Below are 22,780 nucleotides of genomic sequence, written 5' to 3' on the forward strand. Positions count from 1 at the left end.
TGTGTAGTTGCTGATCCAGTGGAAATCTTTTTATGTACAATAGTTTTTTAGTGGTCTCAAATAAAAGAAGTTCACAGTAATACTTTACTCACATTATTAATGCATTATACATTTTAGTTAATACATTTAAATGACAGTTGGTCAATTTAAGGCAGTCGGTTTCTGCAAGTGTAATTAGTTAACTATAATTTAGTGCATTTTTACAGAAACAAACTAGATTACAGTAAAGAACTGTACAATTAACAGTATTTTACTGGCAACAGTGTTGCCAGTATTTTACTGTAAAAAAACCCGGTAAGGTCTAACAGTGTAGGCAGCCGGTTCTAAAAAAGTCTGCACACTTGCCGCAGTTCTTCACCATTTGCTCGATTTCAGAACTCATACCTGGCCAGTACAGGACCTCACGAGCTCTCTGCTTACTCTTTACTATTCCTAAGTGAGACTGATGTATAAGCTTCAACATGTGTTCTCGCATGGAAGGAGGTACCACTATACGCAGGCCTTTATAGACAACACCATCTGAAACGACAAGCTGGCTTTGAGAGTCCCAATATGGTTATACTGCATTAGGCGCATCACGCCTGTGGTCTGGCCAGCCTTGTTGGATTGTTTATTGGAGGCAGCTGAGCTCCTTCTTTGTGGCGTTCTGGAGCTCTGTATATTTCTGCTCACTGACTGAAACAAAGTTGAGCATGGAGATACATTCGAAGCCCTCCATCTCTGGCTTGTTCTCTGACAGCTGAGCTCTAGACAGTGTGTCAGGCAGTTCCATGTCATTTCCTCGTCTGTACTTAACAATCAGATCATACCACTGCAAGCGGAGACACATTCTCTGTATGCGCATTGGGGTAGAGAGCAGTGGCTTTCTGAAAAAGTCTTCCAGAGACTTATGGTCATTGAACACTGTGACGTGGTTTCCAAATATGTAATTATGGAACTTGACACAAGCATGAACTATTGAGAGCATCTCTTTCTCAATTTGTTGTGTGTTTGGAGCTCCGTCGAATTAATTCAGAAACCTTGATTTTCTTCTTTACACTCTTTTACAAACGAACTTTTTCATTTTTATAGCGCGTGAACATATCTGGAATACTATTCTCCTTAAAAAACAATCGGATTGCTCTGATATCGCTACTTATATCCAACCTTTCGAACTTCCGCTACTAGCCTTAGCCCGCTAGCATTACACGCGTGGTCGCGCCTATCGATCGACTTATTTACACCCGTATCACTGAAAGCTATAATTCGCCATTATAGCACATCTGCTATAATTGCGAATATAACGGATGTGTGTCTAACGTTACCTTTGAGTGCAGGTGAGGACACCTTCGAGCTGCATTCTGTGCAGTTAGAGCTGGAATCCGTGGAGAAGCAGATCCGCGACCTACTAGAGAGACAGGCCGAGCTACGAGATCGGCGATTCGCGCTTGAAACATCACGCGCCGATGCTCACAAGTCAGTGGTTAGTAACCTTTTGACTCCGACCTCGTCTACTCCATGTGTTTCTCTGCCCAGGATGCGATCATCCCTGGTTTCATTCACTCCGGCACCGACTCAACACCATGGACCCTGGGTGATTCCACAGCGGAAGACGCGGGCCAGGACCAGAGCTAGGACCTCTCCGCCCCTCCCGGCCTTCGAGATCTCCACCCGGAACCGCTTCTCCCCTCTACGCGAGACGGAACGCGACGCTGTGATCATCGGCGATTCCATTGTCCGGCATGTCCATGCTACCATAGGTAAAGGTAAGGTGCACACTCACTGCTTTCCTGGTGCTCGTGTTCTCGATGTCGCTGCACAGGTTCCCGGGATTCTGAATGGTGACGAGCCCGTCGGAGCTGTCGTGCTGCACGCGGGAACGAACAACATCAGGCTGCGGCAGTCGGAGGTTCTGAAGAAGGACTACAGGAGCCTGATCGAGACGGTACGCAGTACATCGCCTGAAACAACGATCATCGTGTCTGGACCGCTTCCCACTTACCGACTAGGACACGAAAGGTTCAGTAGATTATTTGCTCTAAATGAATGGTTAATGTCATGGTGTAATGAACAGAGACTGCTCTTTGTAAATAATTGGAATCTTTTCTGGGAGCGACCTAGGCTCTTCCGTGCTGATGGCCTTCACCCCAGCAGAATCGGAGCGGCTCTTCTGTCGGACAACATCTCCAAGATGCTACACACCATATGACTAGTAAGTCAAAGTCCAAATCACACTCTTTGCTGTCCAAACTTAATTGATATAAGTACCAATGTAGAACATTATATTGAAACTTTGTCTATTCCTCGTTTAGTGAGATCAAATAATAAATCTACTGCAGGATCTAGGAAAAATCTAATTGTGATTAAACCAGAAAATCTCAATATTAGTGAACAAAAACAATTTATAAAGCTAGGTCTTCTAAACATTAGATCGCTCACACCTAAGGCAGTTATTGTAAATGAAATGGTCACAGATAATAGTTTCGATGTATTTTGCCTTACTGAAACCTGGCTTAAACCAAATTATTATTTCGGTCTTAATGAGTCTACTCCTCCTGGATACTGTTACAAGCATGAGCCCCGTCTGATTGGTCGTGGCGGTGGTGTTGCTATAATCTATAAAGATATTCTTACTGTTACTCAGAAAACAGGTCACAGGTTTAATTCGTTTGAAGTACTTGTGCTAAATGTTACTCTCTTAGATGTAAGAAAGAAATCCCTATTATCTCTAGCCTTGGCTACTGTATATAGACCGCCAGGGCCTTACGCTGATTTCCTAAAAGAGTTTGCAGACTTTCTCTCAGATCTTTTGGTCAATGTCGATAAAGCATTAATTGTTGGAGATTTTAACATACACGTAGATAATTCAAATGATGCGTTAGGGGCTGCGTTTACAGATTTATTAAACTCCTTTGGGGTCAAGCAAAACATAACTGGTCCCACTCATCGTCTTAATCATACACTAGATTTAATTATATCACATGGAACAAATCCAACCGATATAGATATTATACCGCAAAGTGATGAAGTCACTGACCATTACATGGTCACTTGCATACTACGTACCGCTGAAATTTGTCATGTTGCGCCACGTTATCGACCAGGCAGAACAATCCTTCCAACAACTATAGATAGATTCTCAAATAGCTTACCTGATCTATCTCAGCTGCTTAGTGAACCCAAACAAACAGATGAACTAGAGGAAATGACTAGCACTATGAGCACCATTTTCTCTAGTACATTAGACATCGTTGCACCAATTAGATTAAAAAAGGTTAGAGAGAAAACTAAAGCACCATGGTACAACAGTGCTACGCATGTTCTAAAGAGAGAAACTCGTAATTTAGAGCGTAAATGGAAACAAACTAATTTAGAGGTTTTTAGAATCGCTTGGAAAGACAGTATGTCACGTTATAAAAAGGCCCTAAAAGCAGCCAGGGCTGAGCATCTCCGCAAACTAATAGAAAATAACCAAAATAAACCTAGGTTTTTATTTAACACCGTGGCTAGACTAACAAATAAACAGACGTTACCTGAGCAAAATATTCCGTTACAGTGTAGTAGTAATGATTTCATGAACTTCTTCACTGAGAAAATAGAAAGCATCAGAAATACAATTGTAAATGTACACAGCAAAAACTCCAGTGTTAAATTAACACTCCTGGGAGTACATGTGAGACCACACTTGTAGAGTGTAAAGTGTTAAAATATGAGTGTTAAATTAACACTCAAGAGTGTTAAAGTTAATGAGATAATTAAGTGATTAATTGAGTGATGATTGATCATTATTAAAGACACCTGATGTTAACAAGCAGAATCACTGAAGAAGAAAATCTCAAATTGTAAGACACCGTTATGGTGATGATTGTTTGCTTTAGTTGGACTCTTGACCATTATATTATTAACTTTAGATTTTGTTTGGTTGTTGTATCTGAGTTATAACTGCCAGATGAACAAATAAAAAATGTGATCTGATGGTGTTGGTTATATTATGACAATCATCATTTGAACTTGATCACTGAACTCATATTTCTGACTTAGATTTATGTTGTTGGTTACAGCACAACTGTGATTCTGCATAAATATCCAGAATTTTAGGTATAATACAAAGGACTTCTTAAAAGTTGTTTTGAAAAAAAAAAAATCTTTCTTTTAGGCACACACAGATGTCAAGATTCAGTCAATGCATCTCAACAATGGTGACGAGCAGAATATTCAATTAGGAAAAGTAAATTACATAGACAATTCAGATCATAATTTATTCATACCGCAATGCATGATGGGAGCCATTAATGAGTTGTGATTGATGGCAGCCACTGCAACATGCTTTATTATTGTCACCATTGTTGAGATTCACAGGCTGATTATTGATGTCTGTGTTTCTAAATAAATTCATTAATTTGAAAGTCTTTTGATCAGAACAATGTTAATTAAATATTTTGGATTACATGAAAAATACTGAAAATCATATGCTGTAGAATCACAGAGCTGCTGTAATTAACAAATCCAAACTATCTCAATAAGTTTAGTTTTTCAGATCACAACATGATTATGTCAAAACAGAACCAACACCATCAGATCACATTTTTTCTTTGTTCATCTGACTGTTATAAAACAATAACAGCAGACAAGCAAAATTTAAAGTACACATATAATGGTCAAGAGTCCAACTAAAGCAAACAATCATCACCATAACGGTGGCTTACAATTTGTGATTTTCTCCTTCAGTGATTCTGCTTGTTAACATCAGGTGTCTTCAATAATGATCAATCATCACTCAATTAATCACTTAATTATCTCATTAACTTTAACACTCTTGAGTGTTAATTTAACACTCATATTTTAACACTTTACACTTTACAAGTGTGGTCTCATATGTACTCCCAGGAGTGTTAATTTAACACTGGAGTTTTTGCTGTGTACAATCTTTAATGGTGTCTTATGATTCAGCCTCAATTATCGCCCCTCAAGAAAAACTACAGCGCTTTGCAACTATAGGACAGGAAGAGCTAAATAAACTTATCATTGCATCTAAACCAACAACGTGTTTATTAGATCCAATACCAACTAAACTACTGAAACAAGTGTTACCTGTAGTGGAAGAGCCTCTTCTCAATATTATTAACTCGTCTTTATCCTTAGGTCATGTTCCAAGAATATTCAAGTTGGCAGTTATAAAACCTCTCATTAAGAAACCACAATTAGATCATAATAACCTAGCAAATTATAGACCAATTTCAAATCTTCCATTTATGTCTAAAATTCTAGAAAAAGTGGTGTCCGCTCAACTGTGCTCTTTCTTACAAGAAAATGACATCTATGAAAAATTTCAGTCAGGATTCAGACCGCATCATAGCACAGAAACTGCGCTTGTTAAAATCACAAATGATTTACTTCTAGCTTCTGACCAAGGCTTTATCTCAATACTAGTTTTACTCGATCTTAGTGCTGCGTTCGACACTATAGATCACAAAATACTCTTAGACCGACTACAAAACTACACTGGTGTTCAGGGACAGGCATTAAACTGGTTTAGATCGTACTTATCAGACCGTTACCATTTTGTCTGCTTAAATGGGGAAAAATCGAAGATAACGTCAGTAAACTATGGAGTACCGCAAGGATCTATGTTAGGCCCTCTGCTATTTTCAATATATATGCTACCACTTGGTAATATTATAAGAAAACATGGAATTAATTTCCACTGTTATGCTGATGACACTCAATTATATATTTCATCACGACCAGATGAAAACAATAAATTATCTAAATTAACAGAGTGTGTTAAAGATATAAAATACTGGATGACATGTAATTTTCTGCTATTAAATTCAGATAAAACGGAGGTATTACTTATTATTACCAAAAAACTGCCCACAAAACCTCTTACAATACAACTTTAATTTAGAAGGGTGTCCTGTTACTTTATCCTCTACAGTAAAAGACCTGGGTGTTATATTAGACCGCAACTTGTCTTTTGAAAATCATATTTCATATGTTACAAGAACAGCCTTTTTCCACCTTAGAAACATTGCTAAGCTACGTAACATGCTATCTGTTTCTGATGCAGAAAAGTTAGTTCATGCATTCATGACCTCGAGACTAGATTACTGTAATGCTTTATTAGCAGGTTGTCCTGCATCCTCAATAAACAAGCTACAGTTAGTCCAAAATGCAGCCGCTAGAGTTCTTACTAGATCAAGAAAATATGATCATATAACACCAATTCTGTCGTCTCTACATTGGTTACCTATAAAGTTCCGTATCAATTACAAAGTATTACTACTGACCTATAAAGCCCTAAATGGTTTAGCTCCCGTGTATTTAACGGAACTTCTATCGCCCTACAATCCATCGCGCTCTTTAAGATCACTAAATTCGAGGCTTCTGGTCATTCCTAGGATATCTAAGTCCACTAAAGGAGGGAGGGCGTTTTCACATTTAGCTCCTAAACTCTGGAATGGCCTTCCTGATATTGTTCGAGGCTCAGACTCGCTGTCCCAGTTTAAAACTAGATTAAAGACGCATCTCTTTAGCCAAGCATTCACATAATACCTACCTTTTATACTACAGTTGAATCAGATTGAATGCATTAATATTACGAACAGCAGCTACGCTAATTATTTCCCATCTGCTTTTCTGTTGTTATCTCGGGACGCTAGTCCCGAGGTAAATACAGATCGTCAGCTCCAGTTTGTATCCAGCCTCTCATGGAAACTACAGATTCTCCAACACCCGTGCAGAGACGACTCGGCGCCTGTGAAGAGACGACTCGACGATGGCGATATGTTTATGCCCTAAATCAATACATGATTAACTAACTGTATTTCTCTATGTACATTTCTGAAATGCACTTTCTGTAAAGCTGCTTTGAAACAATATGTATTGTGAAAAGCGCTATACAAATAAATTTGAATTGAATTGAATTGAATTTGCACATAGCGCGTTTCTGTATCTGTCAGGGACCTGGATGAGAAAGCAACTGGATGACTGACATGCAGTAGGACAGCACCGAGGCCGTTGCTGCTGGCATCACAGACAGAGGTGGAAAGTCCAGGGGTCAGAAAGTAAAAGTCCTGCCATATATTTATTCCACCCATGAACTCACACAGCAAAAACTCCAGTTTTAAATGAACTCTCCTGGGAGTTTATTTGGCTCCAGACTCAAGAGTGTTAAAGTTAATGAGATAATTAAGTGATTGATTGAGTGATGATTGACCATTATTGAAGACACCTGATGTTAACAAGCAGAATCACTGAAGGAGAAAAATCACAATTTTAGTTACCATTATGGATATCGGTGTTTGATTTAGTTGGGCAGTTGACCTTTAAATGTTTAACTTTAGATTTTGTTTGGCTGCTGTATCTGAGTTATAATGAAGCCAGATGAACAAAGAGAAAAGATGAACAGGTGTTGGTTATATTTTAACATAATCATCATTTAACCTGAATCACTGAACTCATTTAGAGTCTAATCTCTGACTTAAATGTATATTGGTCATAACAGCATCACAGTGATTCTACAGAATAATATGCAGATTTGTCATTATAATCCAAATGATTTCTTAAAAGTTGTTCTGATATAAAAAAAAAAAAAAATCTTTCTTTAAGACGCACACAGACATCAAGAATCAGTGTATGAATCTCAACAATGGTGACAAAAAGAATATTCAGTTAGGGAAAGGAAATTAGTAAGACAATTCAGATCATAATTTATTCATACCGCAATGCATGATGGGAGCCATGAATGAGTTTTGATTGGTGGTACCCATAATGCACTGCAACATGCTTTATTATTGTCACCATTGTTGAGAATCACAGGCTGATTCTTGGTGTCAGTGTGTCCAAAAAAAAAAAAAAGTTTTCAAAGTGTTTTGATCAGGACAACTTTAAAGAAATCTTTTGGATTATTTTGAAAATGCTGATTATATTGATAAGAGTATACTGTAGAATCATAGACTGCTGTAATCAGCAAGGTAAACCTAACTCTCTGAATGAGCTTTGTGATTCAAGTCAAAAGATGATTATGTCGAAACACAACCAAAATGACCTGATCAGCTTTTCTCTTTGTTCATCTGAGAGTTATAACACTGATAGAACAGCCAAACAAAATCTAACGGTATTAGTTTAAGGTTCAAGAGCCCAACTAAAGCCAACACTGATCACCATAATGGCAACTTAAAAAAAAGAGATTTTCTCCTTTGGTGATTCTGCTTGTTAACATCAGGTGTCTTCAATAATGCTCAATCATCACTCAATCAATCACTAAATTATCTCATTAACTTTAACACTCTTGAGTCTGGAGCCAAATAAACTCCCAGGAGAGTTCATTTAAAACTGGAGTTTTTGCTGTGTGAGTTCATGGGTGGAATAAATATATGGCAGGACTTTTACTTTCTGACTCCTGGACTTTCCACCTCTGATCACAGAAAATCTCAACAGGCTTGGACGGATCAAAAAAACGTAGCACAGGGGACTTCGTGCATAAGTCCTTGAGTTTGTCAAAGGCTTGCTGTTGTGCTGGTTGCCATGCAAATTCAACGTCAGCTTTCAGGAGCTGTCTCAGTGGAGCGTCAACTTCGCTGAGGTTTGGCAAGAATTTTGACAGGTAGGTGACGAAACCCAGGAAATGACGGACACCATCCTTGTCTGCTGGTTTTGGCATAGACTTGACAGCTTCTATCTTCGCTGGGTCTGCCCTCAGACCATCTGATGTTATTAGGTGTCCTACGTAGGGTACAGAAGATTGCTTGATGTGGCATTTGTCGAAGTTGAGACTCAGATTATAGCTTGTTGCTCTCTGAATTACTTTGTGAAGGATCTCATCATGGTCCTTTGCTGAAGGTACTGCAATGAGAATGTCGTCCATGACACTGATTGCACCAGTGATGCCCTCAAGCATCTCATCCATAATGCGCTGGAAAATTTCTGCTTTGCTGTTTGCTCCGATAGCGGGCCGTCAAAAACTAATGTGACGTGGCTCCGAAATCTTTCGAATTCTTGATACAAATCAGGAGCATCCCAGTCGATCTTTGGGTGATCAAACTGTGATAATGCCATACTTAACTTATCTGTTCCTGACAGACTTCTGACACCATGTAAAATAATGCGACTGACACAGAGCTTCAGTACCGAGCCATGCTCACTGTTCTTTTACTGAGAACTGAAGTGCACATACAAAGTAGGAGGAGTCATAACAACAAATACGGAGGCTGAGGCACCCCTTAAAGAAACATTGCCATAATGACAATACATTACACATAGCCTGGTTCTACCAGACTCTCGTACATTTCATTTGTACAGAGAGTCTGGCCTCTCTCCATTGACAAGCGTTAACTTCCTTGTAGGCGGGTATTCTGTTGAAGTTTAAAACTATTGGATCTGCCCAGAGTCACTCTGGATCTGCCATAACCAATCGCTAACTTTTGGTCGTGACGTAACCCTACAACTCAAACTAGCGCACAACCTCAACGCCATCGTTCTCAGTCACTCCCTCTGTTCGCTGATTGGACCGCCAAAAAATGATCGGAGAAAACCAAAGAATACACCACAATCCCAGACGTAGTACTGAAGGGAAATAAAATTGAGCGGAAGTGCGAATGAGGTCGGAGCCAGGCTACATTACACACACATCAGTCAATATTATAAACACTACAGATCATTCGTTAGACACTACATGAAAAATGGAAAACACAGAATCCAAAGCATGCAGTTACAGGAAAAATATTTATGTATATATTGTAACAAAGTAAACAAATTTTGCAATTACATAAAAAAGTAGTACTGACACCTGACAGTGGTGAGGTGAATAAATACTGTATGCACTCCAAGTACTGTATAGTATTGTACTGAATATTGTATAGTATCGAATGTCTGTATATTCAGCATTTGCATACTGTGAAATACAGTGACCAACTGCAGAAGCCCAAAAGGTTACAGTAAAAAACTGTAAATGAAAAGCATGTTACTGTAAAGTACAGTCAGAAGAGTTGAGCAACTGCAGAATCAAGGTCAGTGAGAGAGATTTATTCTGCTTCAGCTTCACGTCTTCATGTCGGTCCGGCCGGAGAATATCATCTCTGCAGGAGAAGAGGAAAACCCTGAAGCAGATCCAGCCTTGACAACATTCTCCACACCTTCCTCTTCCTCTTCCTCCTCGTTCATCACCTCTTTCACTCACTCTTCCTCCTCTAACTCACACTCTTCCTCCTCTTATACTCATACTCTTCCTCCTCTTATACACATACTCTTCCTCCTCTTATACTCACACTCTTCCTCCTCTAACTCATACTCTTCCTCCCCTAACTCCCCCTCTTCCTCCTCTTATACTCATACTCTTCCTCCTATAACTCACACTCTTCCTCCTCTAACTCACACTCTTCCTCCTATTACACTCTTCCTCCTATAACTCACACTCTTCCTCCTCTTACACTCATACTCTTCCTCTTATACTCATACTCTTCCTCCTCTTATACTCATAACTCTTCCTCCTCTTATACTCATACACTTCCCTTATACTCATACTCTTCCTCCTCTTACACACATCCTCTTCCTCCTCTTATACTCATACTCTTTCTCCTCTTATACTCACATTCTTCCTCCTCTTATACTCATACTCTTCCTCCTCTAACTCACCTTTCTCTTCCTCTAACTCTTCCGCCTATTATACTCATACTCTCCCTCCTCTAACTCACACTCTTCCTCCTCTAACTCACACTCTTCCTCTAACTCATCCACTAACTCACACTCTTCCTCCTCTAACTCACACTCTTCCTCCTCTTATTCTCATACTCTTCCTCCTCTAACTCACACTCTTCCTCCTCTAACTCACACTCTTCCTCCTCTAACTCACACTCTTCCTGCTCTTATACTCATACTCTTCCTCCTCTTATCTCATACTCTTCCTCCTCTTACACACATACTCTTCCTCCTCTAACTCACACACTTCCTCCTCTAACTCACACTCTTCCTCCTCTAACTCATACTCTTCCTCCACCCTTCTTCCTCTAACTCACACTCTTCCTCCTCTAACTCATACTCTTCCTCCACCCTTCTTCCTCTAACTCACACTCTTCCTCCTCTAACTCACACTCTTCATCCTCTTATTCTCATACTCTTCCTCCTCTAACTCATACTCTTCTTCCTCTAACTCACACTCTTACTCCTCTAACTCACACTCTTCCTCCTCTTATTCTCATACTCTTCCTCCTCTAACTCACACTCTTCCTCATCTTATACTCACACTCTTCCTCCTCTTATACTCACACTCTTCCTCCTCTTATACTCAAACTCTTCCTCCTCTTAGACACATACTCTTCCCCCTTAACTCACACTCTTCCTCCTCTTATACTCATACTCTTCCTCCTCTTATATTCATACTCTTCCTCCTCTTATAATCATATTCTTCCTCCTCTTACACACACACTCTTCCTCCTCTAACTCACACTCTTCCTCTAACTCATCCACTAACTCACACTCTTCCTCCTCTAACTCACACACTCTTCCTCCTCTTACACTCATACTTCTCCTCCTCTTACACACATACTCTTCCTTCTCTAACTTACACTCTTCCTCCTCTAACTCACACTCTTCCTCCTCTAATACTCACACTCCTCCTCCTCTTATACTCACTCTTCATCCTCTTATACTCATAGTCTTCCTCCTCTAACTCACACTCTTCCTCCTCTAACTCACACTCTTCCTCCTCTAACTCATACTCTTCCTCCTCTAACTCACACTCCTCCTCTTATACTCACACTCTTCCTCCTCTTATACTCATAATCTTCCTCCTCTAACTCACACTCTTCCTCCTCTAACTCACACTCTTCCTCCTCTAACTCACACTCTTCCTCCTCTAACTCACACTTGTCCTCATCTTATATTCATACTCTTCATCCTCTAACTCACACTCTTCCTCCTCTAACTCACACTCGTCCTCCTCTAACTAATACTCTTCCTCCTCTAACTAATACTCTTCCTCTTACACATATACTCTTCCTCCTCTAACTCACACTATTCCTCCTCTTACACACATACTCTTCCTCCTCTAACTCACACTCTTCCTCCTCTAATACTCATACTTTTCCTCCTCTAACTCACACTCTTCCTCCTCTTATACTCATACTCATACTCTTCCTCCTCTAACTCACACTCTTCCTCCTCTAACTCATACTCTTCCTCCTCTTATACTTACACTCTTCCTCTTATACACATACTCTTCCTCCTCTTATACTCATACTCTTCCTCCTCTTATACTCACACTCTTCCTCCTCTAACTCACACTCTTCCTCCTCTTATACTCACACTCTTCCTCCTCTTATACTTACACTCTTCCTCCTCTTATACACATACTCTTCCTCCTCTTATACTTATACTCTTCCTCCTCTTATACTCACACTCTTCCTCCTCTAACTCACACTCTTCCTCCTCTTACACACATACTCTTCCTCCTCTAACTCACACTATTCCTCCTCTAATACTCATACTTTTCCTCCTCTAACTCACACTCTTCCTCCTCTTATACTCATACTCATACTCTTCCTCCTCTAACTCACACTCTTCCTCCTCTAACTCATACTCTTCCTCCTCTTATACTTACACTCTTCCTCTTATACACATACTCTTCCTCCTCTTATACTCACACTCTTCCTCCTCTAACTCACACTCTTCCTCCTCTTATACTCACACTCTTCCTCCTCTTATACTTACACTCTTCCTCCTCTTATACACATACTCTTCCTCCTCTTATACTCTTCCTCCTCTTATACTCACACTCTTCCTACTCTTCATCCTCTTATACTCACACTCTTCCTCCTCTAACTCACACTCTTCCTCCTCTTATACTCACACTCTTCCTCCTCTTATACTTACACTCTTCCTCCTCTTATACACATACTCTTCCTCCTCTTATACTCATACTCTTCCTCCTCTTATACTCACACTCTTCCTCCTCTAACTCACACTCTTCCTCCTCTAACTCACACTCTTCCTCCTCTTATACTCATACTCTTCCTCCTCTTATACTCATACTCTTCCTCCTCTAACTCACTCTTCCTCCTCTAACTCACACTATTCCTCCTCTAACTCACACTCTTCCTCCTCTAATACATACTCTTCCTCCTCTAACTCACACTCTTCCTCCTCTAACTCACACTCTTCCTCCTCTTATTCTCATACTCTTCCTCCTCTAACTCACACTCTTCCTCCTCTAACTCACACTCTTCCTCCTCTTATACTCACACTCTTCCTCCACCCTTCTTCCTCTAACTCACACTCTTCCTCCTCTAACTCACACTCTTCCTCCTCTAACTCACACTCTTCATCCTCTTATTCTCATACTCTTCCTCCTCTAAGTCATACTCTTCTTCCTCTAACTCACACTCTTACTCCTCTAACTCACACTCTTCCTCCTCTAACTCACACTCTTCATCCTCTTATTCTCATACTCTTCCTCCTCTAAGTCATACTCTTCTTCCTCTAACTCACACTCTTACTCCTCTAACTCACACTCTTCCTCCTCTAACTCATACTCTTCTTCCTCTAACTCACACTCTTACTCCTCTAACTCACACTCTTCCTCCTCTAACTCATACTCTTCCTCCTCTAACTCACACTCTTCCTCCTCTTATACTCATACTCTTCCTCCTCTTATACTCATACTCTTCCTCCTCTAACTCACACTATTCCTCCTCTAACTCACACTCTTCCTCCTCTAATACATACTCTTCCTCCTCTAACTCACACTCTTCCTCCTCTAACTCACACTCTTCCTCCTCTTATACTCATACTCTTCCTCCTCTTATACTTATACTCTTCCTCCTCTAACTCACTCTTCCTCCTCTAACTCACACTATTCCTCCTCTAACTCACACTCTTCCTCCTCTAATACATACTCTTCCTCCTCTAACTCACACTCTTCCTCCTCTAACTCACACTCTTCCTCCTCTTATTCTCATACTCTTCCTCCTCTAACTCACACACTTCCTCCTCTAACCCACACTCTTCCTCCTCTAACTCATACTCTTCCTCCACCCTTCTTCCTCTATCTCACACTCTTCCTCCTCTAACTCACACTCTTCCTCCTCTAACTCACACTCTTCATCCTCTTATTCTCATACTCTTCCTCCTCTAACTCATACTCTTCTTCCTCTAACTCACACTCTTACTCCTCTAACTCACACTCTTCCTCCTCTAACTCATACTCTTCTTCCTCTAACTCACACTCTTACTCCTCTAACTCACACTCTTCCTCCTCTAACTCATACTCTTCCTCCTCTAACTCACACTCTTCCTCCTCTTATACTCACACTCTTCCTACTCTTCCTCCTCTTATACTCACACTCTTCCTCCTCTAACTCACACTCTTCCTCCTCTTATACTCACACTCTTCCTCCTCTTATACTTACACTCTTCCTCCTCATACACATACTCTTCCTCCTCTTATACTCATACTCTTCCTCCTCTTATACTCACACTCTTCCTCCTCTAACTCACACTCTTCCTCCTCTTATACTCATACTCTTCCTCCTCTTATACTCATACTCTTCCTCCTCTAACTCACTCTTCCTCCTCTAACTCACACTATTCCTCCTCTAACTCACACTCTTCCTCCTCTAACTCACACTCTTCCTCCTCTTATTCTCATACTCTTCCTCCTCTAACTCACACTCTTCCTCCTCTAACTCACACTCTTCCTCCTCTTATACTCACACTCTTCCTCCTCTAACTCACACTCTTCCTGCTCTTATACTCATACTCTTCCTCCTCTTATCCCATACTCTTCCTCCTCTTACACACATACTCTTCCTCCTCTAACTCACACACTTTCTCCTCTAACTCACACTCTTCCTCCTCTAACTCATACTCTTCCTCCACCCTTCTTCCTCTAACTCACACTCTTCCTCCTCTAACTCATACTCTTCCTCCACCCTTCTTCCTCTAACTCACACTCTTCCTCCTCTAACTCACACTCTTCATCCTCTTATTCTCATACTCTTCCTCCTCTAACTCATACTCTTCTTCCTCTAACTCACACTCTTACTCCTCTAACTCACACTCTTCCTCCTCTTATTCTCATACTCTTCCTCCTCTAACTCATACTCTTCCTCCTCTAACTCACACTCTTCCTCCTCTTATACTCACACTCTTCCTCCTCTTATACTCAAACTCTTCCTCCTCTTAGACACATACTCTTCCCCCTTAACTCACACTCTTCCTCCTCTTATACTCATACTCTTCCTCCTCTTATATTCATACTCTTCCTCCTCTTATAATCATATTCTTCCTCCTCTTACACACATACTCTTCCTCCTCTATCTCACACACTTCCTCCTCTAACTCACAGTCTTCCTCCTCTAACTCACACTCTTCCTCCACTCTTCCTCTCGAGCCCGGCCCGGCCCGACACATTAACTGTAATTATGAACCCGACCCCGATTTAAACCCGACCATTTTTAATACGCGGGCCGTTACAACCAGGGGCGGCGCCAGATAATTTGTTTTAATGCAGGTGCTGAATGAGTGCTAGATCATTGACAGGGGAGCTGTGCAATTATATATTATATAAATACTATTAATAAATGAGCAAAAATTGGCCACTCAATATTTAATATTCAATTATTTTAATTATTACAATTAAAGTTTTAATTTTATTAAATTGAACAAGCACAACATTCAGCATTCAATCAAATATTCTTAAAGATTTATTATTAATAATGTTATTTCAACATATCATTTTTTCGACATAATATGTGTGCTCATGCAATAAGCAAGATGTCCATTTGTAAATTCTGTGACACGCGTGCATTGATTAAATTTATGATGAGATGTGCTTCAGTTCACGTACAAAAATGCAAGATGCAAAAATGCAAAGATGCAAGTGACTACACCTCCATGTCATGATTATATTGTCTGCTATATTTGCTTCTTAAATCCAGGCAATTGGTTGATGAAAAAATTAGTAAAATTAAGAAACAATTTATACAAAACGAAATTCACTTTAAAGAAAGGCTTTCACTTTCTACAAAACAACACTTAAGGAAGTGGTCAAAATCATGTCTGAACCACTCATGTCTCCCGATATATTGTGCGACCTCCCATATACTCATACTGTTCACTTTTCATAATCAACATAGATGGAAAAAAATAACATTATAATATTTTAACAAATATTAAACTAAATACGCTCTGTCATGGTAAGCCTGCTTCATGTGTCTGTTCATCGTCAAAGTCCCCGTTTTTTCAGTAGCACCTCACTGCAGTACTCGAGATCCAGGGGACGGAGTTGGATCCAGATCAGGGGGTGGAGATTGGTAGGTTTAGGGGTGGGTTTAGGGATCAGGGGGTGGATATGGGTAGGTTTAGGGGTGGGTTTAGGGATCAGGGGGTGGAGATGGGTAGGTTTAGGTATACGTAAGGTGGGAGGAGTTGGATCTGGATCCAACTCCTCCCCCTGGATTTCGTGTTCTGCAGTGAGGACCATCTCCGTTTTTTTGCTGTCATAGGCGAGCAGCGTGCCGCACTTAATGCACTTGACAAAGCCAACACATATGTTGTCACTTCCCGCCACGACCAGTTTAAAATGTTTCCATACCTCCGACTTTCCTACAAACTTGCTCAAAGTTAATTCTCCTGTTTTAATTATTTTCTTTACTTCTTCAAGCTCCATGTTGCACTTAAGCTACACAATAGTACAGCACAGCAGGACTGGTGTGATGCGTGCGAGTGGAGGAGACGCTGCGCATGACACGTGATGTGCATGATCAAGGGCCCGACCCGGCCCGGCCTCGGGCTCGGGCAGAGAATCTAAGTTCTAGTAGAAAATGCCTTTGGCATTCTCACCAATATGTTTCGAGTTTTCCGCTCCACAATCCTCCTTCACCCAGACAGTGTTACAAAGATCACCCTGGCTTCAGCATGCCTCCACAACTTCCTTTGTGAGCGCCGTTCTGAGGCCTACATGCCACCAGCACTGGCAGACTGGGAGGATGCAGACCACAGAGTCAATGAAGGAGCATGAAGGAGGGATGGCCTGGGGGCCATGCAGAATGTGCAAGCTGGAAGGGCACGAAACCCCACCCTCACTGCTAAGCAGCAACGTGATGTCCTGATGGATTATTTTACATCACCTGCTGGCCAGGTGCCATGGCAAGAAGACTACGTTTAGAGAATTGATCAACATAAGCGTTAGCTAGGTGTAGCACAGCAATGCACATAGTTAGAAGATTACATAATTTATATTTTTGTGGTATTTAAAATATTGAAATTATTTAAAAGCAAATTATAATGTACCTAGTTAGAAGATTACATCATTTATATTTTTGTGGTATTTAAAATATTGTAATTATTTAAATACAAATTATAATTTAAACTCACAGCATGTCTATTTGCTATTATTAAATTAAAGACAGTATTCATGATCACGTTTCAGTTCTTTATTCAATTATTTTCAACATACAAAAGTATTAAACTGCCAACTCAACATTTTAAAATATTCATTCATTCATACAACTTTCAAAAGCTTTCATTTTGAACTACACATATCTTACAGTAACTTCAAATGCCATAGTCATACATTTCAGGTGTTAAAGGGATAGTTCACCCAAAAATGAATATTTTGTCATAAACAGGTTTGGAACAACATGAGAGTGAGTAAGTAATGAAAAAATATTCATTTTTGGGTGAACTATCCCTTTAATGAAGTTTTGTGCATGTGTGATGAACTTTGTGTATCTTACTGCATATTTTATCTGCAACTACTCATCCAAATCTGAATCCTGAAATAGTTTTGAGGCTGAGCAGGACCCTGAGGAGGCAGGAGCTGATGGTAGTGTTGATGTTGTGGCTGTGTGTATAAAGGGGTTGAGGAGAGCATTTGTGTAGGTGAGTATGTAGCTGGTGGAATGTGTGAGGATGGTGATGGAGTGGACTGGTCAGCCTCTTGGGCCTCAAACAAAATTCATTCATTATTTACATTTCATACATGTTTACATTTTTTATAAATTTAAGTTCCACAGCAACTTGATGTCCAAAGTAAGTGTTAGGATCTGGAGTGGCAAGAACTGAAGTAACTTGCTGTAACAAATTAAGTTTCTGTCGCTCAACAGAATCTGCATCCCCTTTGCGACGTCTCGATGCTGATTTGGGAGTGGGAAAATAGGTGGTGAGTTCTTCACCCCTTTGTTGGGTAGAGGGATGTGGTGCTGTGGTTAATGAGATAAAAATTAAAGTAAGAGAAATCACATTGTTATTACAGCACAGAAGAGAATCCAAAGATTTTGCATTTAGAAATAATCAAACATATCAGAGCATATAGTAGAACATTTATAAATTATTAAATATCTCCATAACATGTAAAAGAATAATAATATGTAAAGATTAATTAATAAAATAAATAATCTGAATAAAGACATTATCATAAACATTGACCATTTTGGATACACCAGTTATGAAAATGTCACTGCTTGATCTGTTTTGTGCAAACTTGAAATAGGACACCTGGCACCCTGAATGACAAAACAACTAATCTGTCATCACTTTTTCAGCATTTTATTAGTCTTTACATCTACAATTGTTATTTTACCTGGTGCCTCGGATGTATTAATAATGTCCTCATCGCTGGTGGGGTCATCCATGTCCTGCCCGTCAATCAAGTCTTTGACAGATTGATCAAGCTGAAAAACAATTTTATGTCAGTGCAAGTATTTAAAGGATTAGTTCACCCCAAAATGAAAATTGAGCACATTTAGCACACAATATGCCTGTCCGTCATACTGCTCTGCTTACACTGGTCTCACTGGGGCGTTGGGCAACATGTTTTTTGAGGAACTCCAAATTCCTCAACAGCCAAGCCTGCTTATGAGTGAGCCCTTTCTCCCCACTCCCACTTGGTTTGGGTTTGAGAAGCTTGGTGTATTGTGTCCGTAATGTTGTTGCTCTTGTTTTCACCTCCTCCACTGAAAATATACACTGACACTGACATACACTGTGTTTCCTCTTTAAATTCAACTGAACTAATATCATTAAATATTAGTAATATTATTCAAAAAAACTATGTGCAATTCATCTTCTGTTAGACCTGAATGTAGCAGATGATCATTGACCTAGATCTAATGTTTACATTTGCTAGCTAGTGCGCTAGCAACTTTCTACACTCACCCGGTATGTTCAAATCTGAAGCGATCTCTCTCCAGCTCTTCTCTTTGTCGTTCCGGTTGTGGTACTGTTTTGAGGAGACATTAAGTAGGCACTCATACTGTTGCCACATCTCCACCATCCGTTCTTCCATCTCCGTTGTCCACCGGACCCATACAGCAGCTTTCGCGGTTGACATTTTGATCAAAAGTTCCGTCACTTCCGTCTCCTTGTAGACCTGTCTTTCATTGGCTATTGTGGAAGTACTGACGTAATAATAGTCGTTTCACACCCGGTTTATAATCCTAGATATCAAATATGTTTGATATTATCGGGTCGGCCCCGATGTGTCTGCGAGCAGATCGAGAGGTGCGAGATCCTCCGAGGTCCTCGACAAGATTTTTTTCTCAGATTCTCTGTAGGGGTAAATCGGGCATAAATCGGCCTAAAACTCCTGTAGTGTGAGCCAGGCTTTAGTTATATATAATATTTTGTCACATTTTAATTGAATTTAAAGTGCAAACTCGGTGAACTGTTATCTCTTCATGAACTTTTCTCAAAAGCAGCATTATCAATTAGGGGTTGAAGCGTGAATAACTGAATAATGTCCAGTACAATGAGTCTGTCCAGTCATTGAGCTTGAAACATTGTGTTGTACTTTGTGTGCACATGCATTCTGTACTCAACTATTGATTAAATGGTTAATATTTTTCACTTTATTTTTTAAAATTCTGAGTATGTAATAACCTGACACAATTTGTGTGTTAAAATGACTTACACAACTATGGTGTTACATTTGACAACATGTGTTGTGCCTGAGCACACACTACGTGTGTTAAAACTGACACAACATGTGTCATTTTTAACACAATTTGAATGTGTCATTTTTAACCCTTTTTAGAGTGTACTTATGAAAATATTGTTTTATCAGTTACACTGGTCAATGAAAATATGACAATACTGTATCACTATTGGAAACATCAACTCATTACAGGAAATATAAGCTCATCTTCTCAGAATCTATGGAGTGATAAATGTGAATAAATGATCTCAGTGTGAATTACTTCTTCAGCTTTGATGGACGGTGTTGCAGAAAAGCAGAAGTAAACGTACAGAGACAGAGGAGTGAAAAGAGCCACAGACAACATGACACACTCTCAAATAATGAAATATATGAAAAATAAGACAAAGAAAATAATCAAAGTTGATTTATTAAATACCCAATGACATCAAAATATTAGTTTTGTGGCTTTTAGTTCTTATCTATCAGCTCAGAGCTCATTTATGCTAGTGAACTCCTTTGACATGATAAATATGTAACATGTACACATTCACTTCCGAGAACATGAGCCAAAAATATTCATTATCTGCTGCTACAGTGATTTTTGTCCAATCAAATGCTCTGAACATTGAGAAAGTCCCTCCCCCTAAACCATGTGACACTGACTAGCAAGTAGCAAAAGACTATTGGACATTTCTAAAAGGGACGAGCGTTTGACATGTTCAACACAAACTTCCTGTTTCAGAGAGAAATATGTGAGAACAGGACAGAAGAAAGTGCAGATCAGCCGCTCATGAGGCCTTAAATAAAACATCAGAGTGTTTCTAATGTGAATGTAAGAGAGACTCACCGTGAATCATGAGCAGAAAGAAGATCAGAGGAAGAGGAGGAGCCATTCTGACCCACATCAGCATAACATATATCTATAATACAGCATTAATATAATCATCACTTAAACAAGTATATGTAAATCACCCTATTCTTAACATGTCTCATGTAAAGACACGTATGTTATATGAGCAATACTCATCAGTTTCATTTAAGCAAGAGTGTGTTTGTCTTACCGTGTTGAAGCTCATCAGATCAACAGCAACCAAATGACTAATGTCTTAAGCGACTGTCAGCGACGGAAATATCACAGTCCCTCCCTCAAAAAGAGAACAACATTACTGAACTAAACATAACTAAAGAAAAAATATGATATTTTTTCTGAAAGTTGAAGATGTATAATTATAAGGATGAATACAGGTGAATGATAGTGATTTACAGGTGAGCTCATCAAGGTTGATGTCAGTCACAGGAGATGGTGACCTCTGGTGGCAGTTTGAGGGATTGAACGAGCACATATGAGACGAGATGTGTCTGACTGCAGAACTATTACGTGACAGCAGTTTCAGGCCAGCAGCTTCAGACCAGACGTTAGGAGCTGACGATCACCTAAAGCCTGCTTTATACCAGAGATGGTCTCATTACTGGGAGAGACCAGGATCTGTGGATCTACCATTGGAAAGTGTAACGGCTAACTTGTATCATGTGTGCCTCGATAACCAATCAGATTATAGCCTTGACGTCATTGAAGCTGTGTCCGAAATCACCCCCATGCCCTTAAATAGGGTACTATTTGAGGGAACAGCCATTTGTAGTGTTCTCTGAAACCACAGACAGCCATTAGGGAGACGTTGACAGGTTTGATGATGCCTTCTGCTTGCAGTTTATCGAATTCTGCTGTGACTTTCTCACGCAATGACTGGTTTTACTTTGGGGTTCAAGAGAGGTTGGTGTGTGAAAGCAGCTAAACACCTTCAAACAGTATTGGCCATTCTAGTTGCCAGGGACAAATTACAGTCAGAATTTGAGCCCCCTTGTTGTCCAGCAGAGAAAAGTCCAGACTCATAAACAGGTCCAGTCCAAGGATTTTGCTGCCACGGCTCATAATGTGAAATGGGAAGTTAGACAGAGCTTTGTTGCCATACTGGACAGGCTCATGTATAAGACCAATGACTTCAGAGAGGGTGTCTGGAGGGGCAAGAGTGGCAGGAAACAAAATTTCCACATCGGCGCTAAACTGGAGGGTTCGCATATTGTGTGTCCGCACTGCTTACACTTGATTCATGTGCCATGTTTAATTTAGCAGCGCATTGGGAAGCAGACTCGATTTGAGAGGCCAGAATTACACCTTTCTCTAAAGTGGCTAAAAGGGCTCTGCACGATCCCAGCTGAGGAATAGGGTCTTATCTGGCGAAACGATCAGTCATTTTCTAAAAAAAAGTAAAATTTATATACTTTTTAACCACAATTGTTCGTCTTGTGCTGGTCTGCGACACGCCACATATTACGTCATCACGTTGGAAAGGTCACGAAAAAAAAAGAAGACAATAATAATAATAAATTAAAACAAAGATGTTGGACAATTTTGAAGTTGGAAGAGAAAATGAGATGGAATTTTTCACCCTTCCCTACCTTTTTGAACCGGAGTAAACAGACAAATAACTTAGAAAGATGACGTGGCGCGTGACCTTTCCAACGTGATGACGCAATTCGTGGCGCGTCGCAGACCAGCACAAGACGAACAATTGTGGTTAAAAAGTACCTGAAATGTTTTCCTCAAAAAACTGAATTTATTTTCCACTGAAGAAGGAAAGACATGGACATCTTGGATGGCATTGGGGTGAGTAAATTATCATGACAATTTCATTTTGAGGTGAACTAATCCTTTAAATTTGTATTGTTGATTACCGTATTGATTACTGTGATTCAACAGCATAAGATCCAGAATTTTCAATATATCCCAAAGGATTTTTTAAAAGTTGTTCTGATAAAAAAAAAAATACAATTAAAAAAAAAGAAGCTTTTTTTTTGGGGCACACAGACATCAAGAATCAGTGTATG

The 22,780-nt window shown here is 39.8% G+C and overlaps 1 protein-coding gene across 1 annotated transcript in view; it reads right to left on the reverse strand.

Annotated features, from left to right (window-relative positions):
• LOC311077952 (cell adhesion molecule CEACAM2-like) overlaps positions 1-20,799 on the reverse strand; it is a gene marked incomplete at both ends in the record, with an annotated part of 40,612 nt that extends 19,813 nt beyond the window's left edge. Inside the window, one exon of the mRNA XM_084106598.1 lies at positions 20,742-20,799. Coding sequence (XP_083962724.1) covers positions 20,742-20,799 — 58 coding nt within the window. The remainder of the gene's footprint in view (positions 1-20,741) is intronic.
• Between the last annotated feature and the right edge of the window lie 1,981 nt (positions 20,800-22,780).

Source organism: Abramis brama (assembly GCF_963993115.1).
Source record: "Abramis brama genome assembly, chromosome: 2".
Lineage (NCBI taxonomy): Eukaryota > Metazoa > Chordata > Actinopteri > Cypriniformes > Leuciscidae > Abramis > Abramis brama.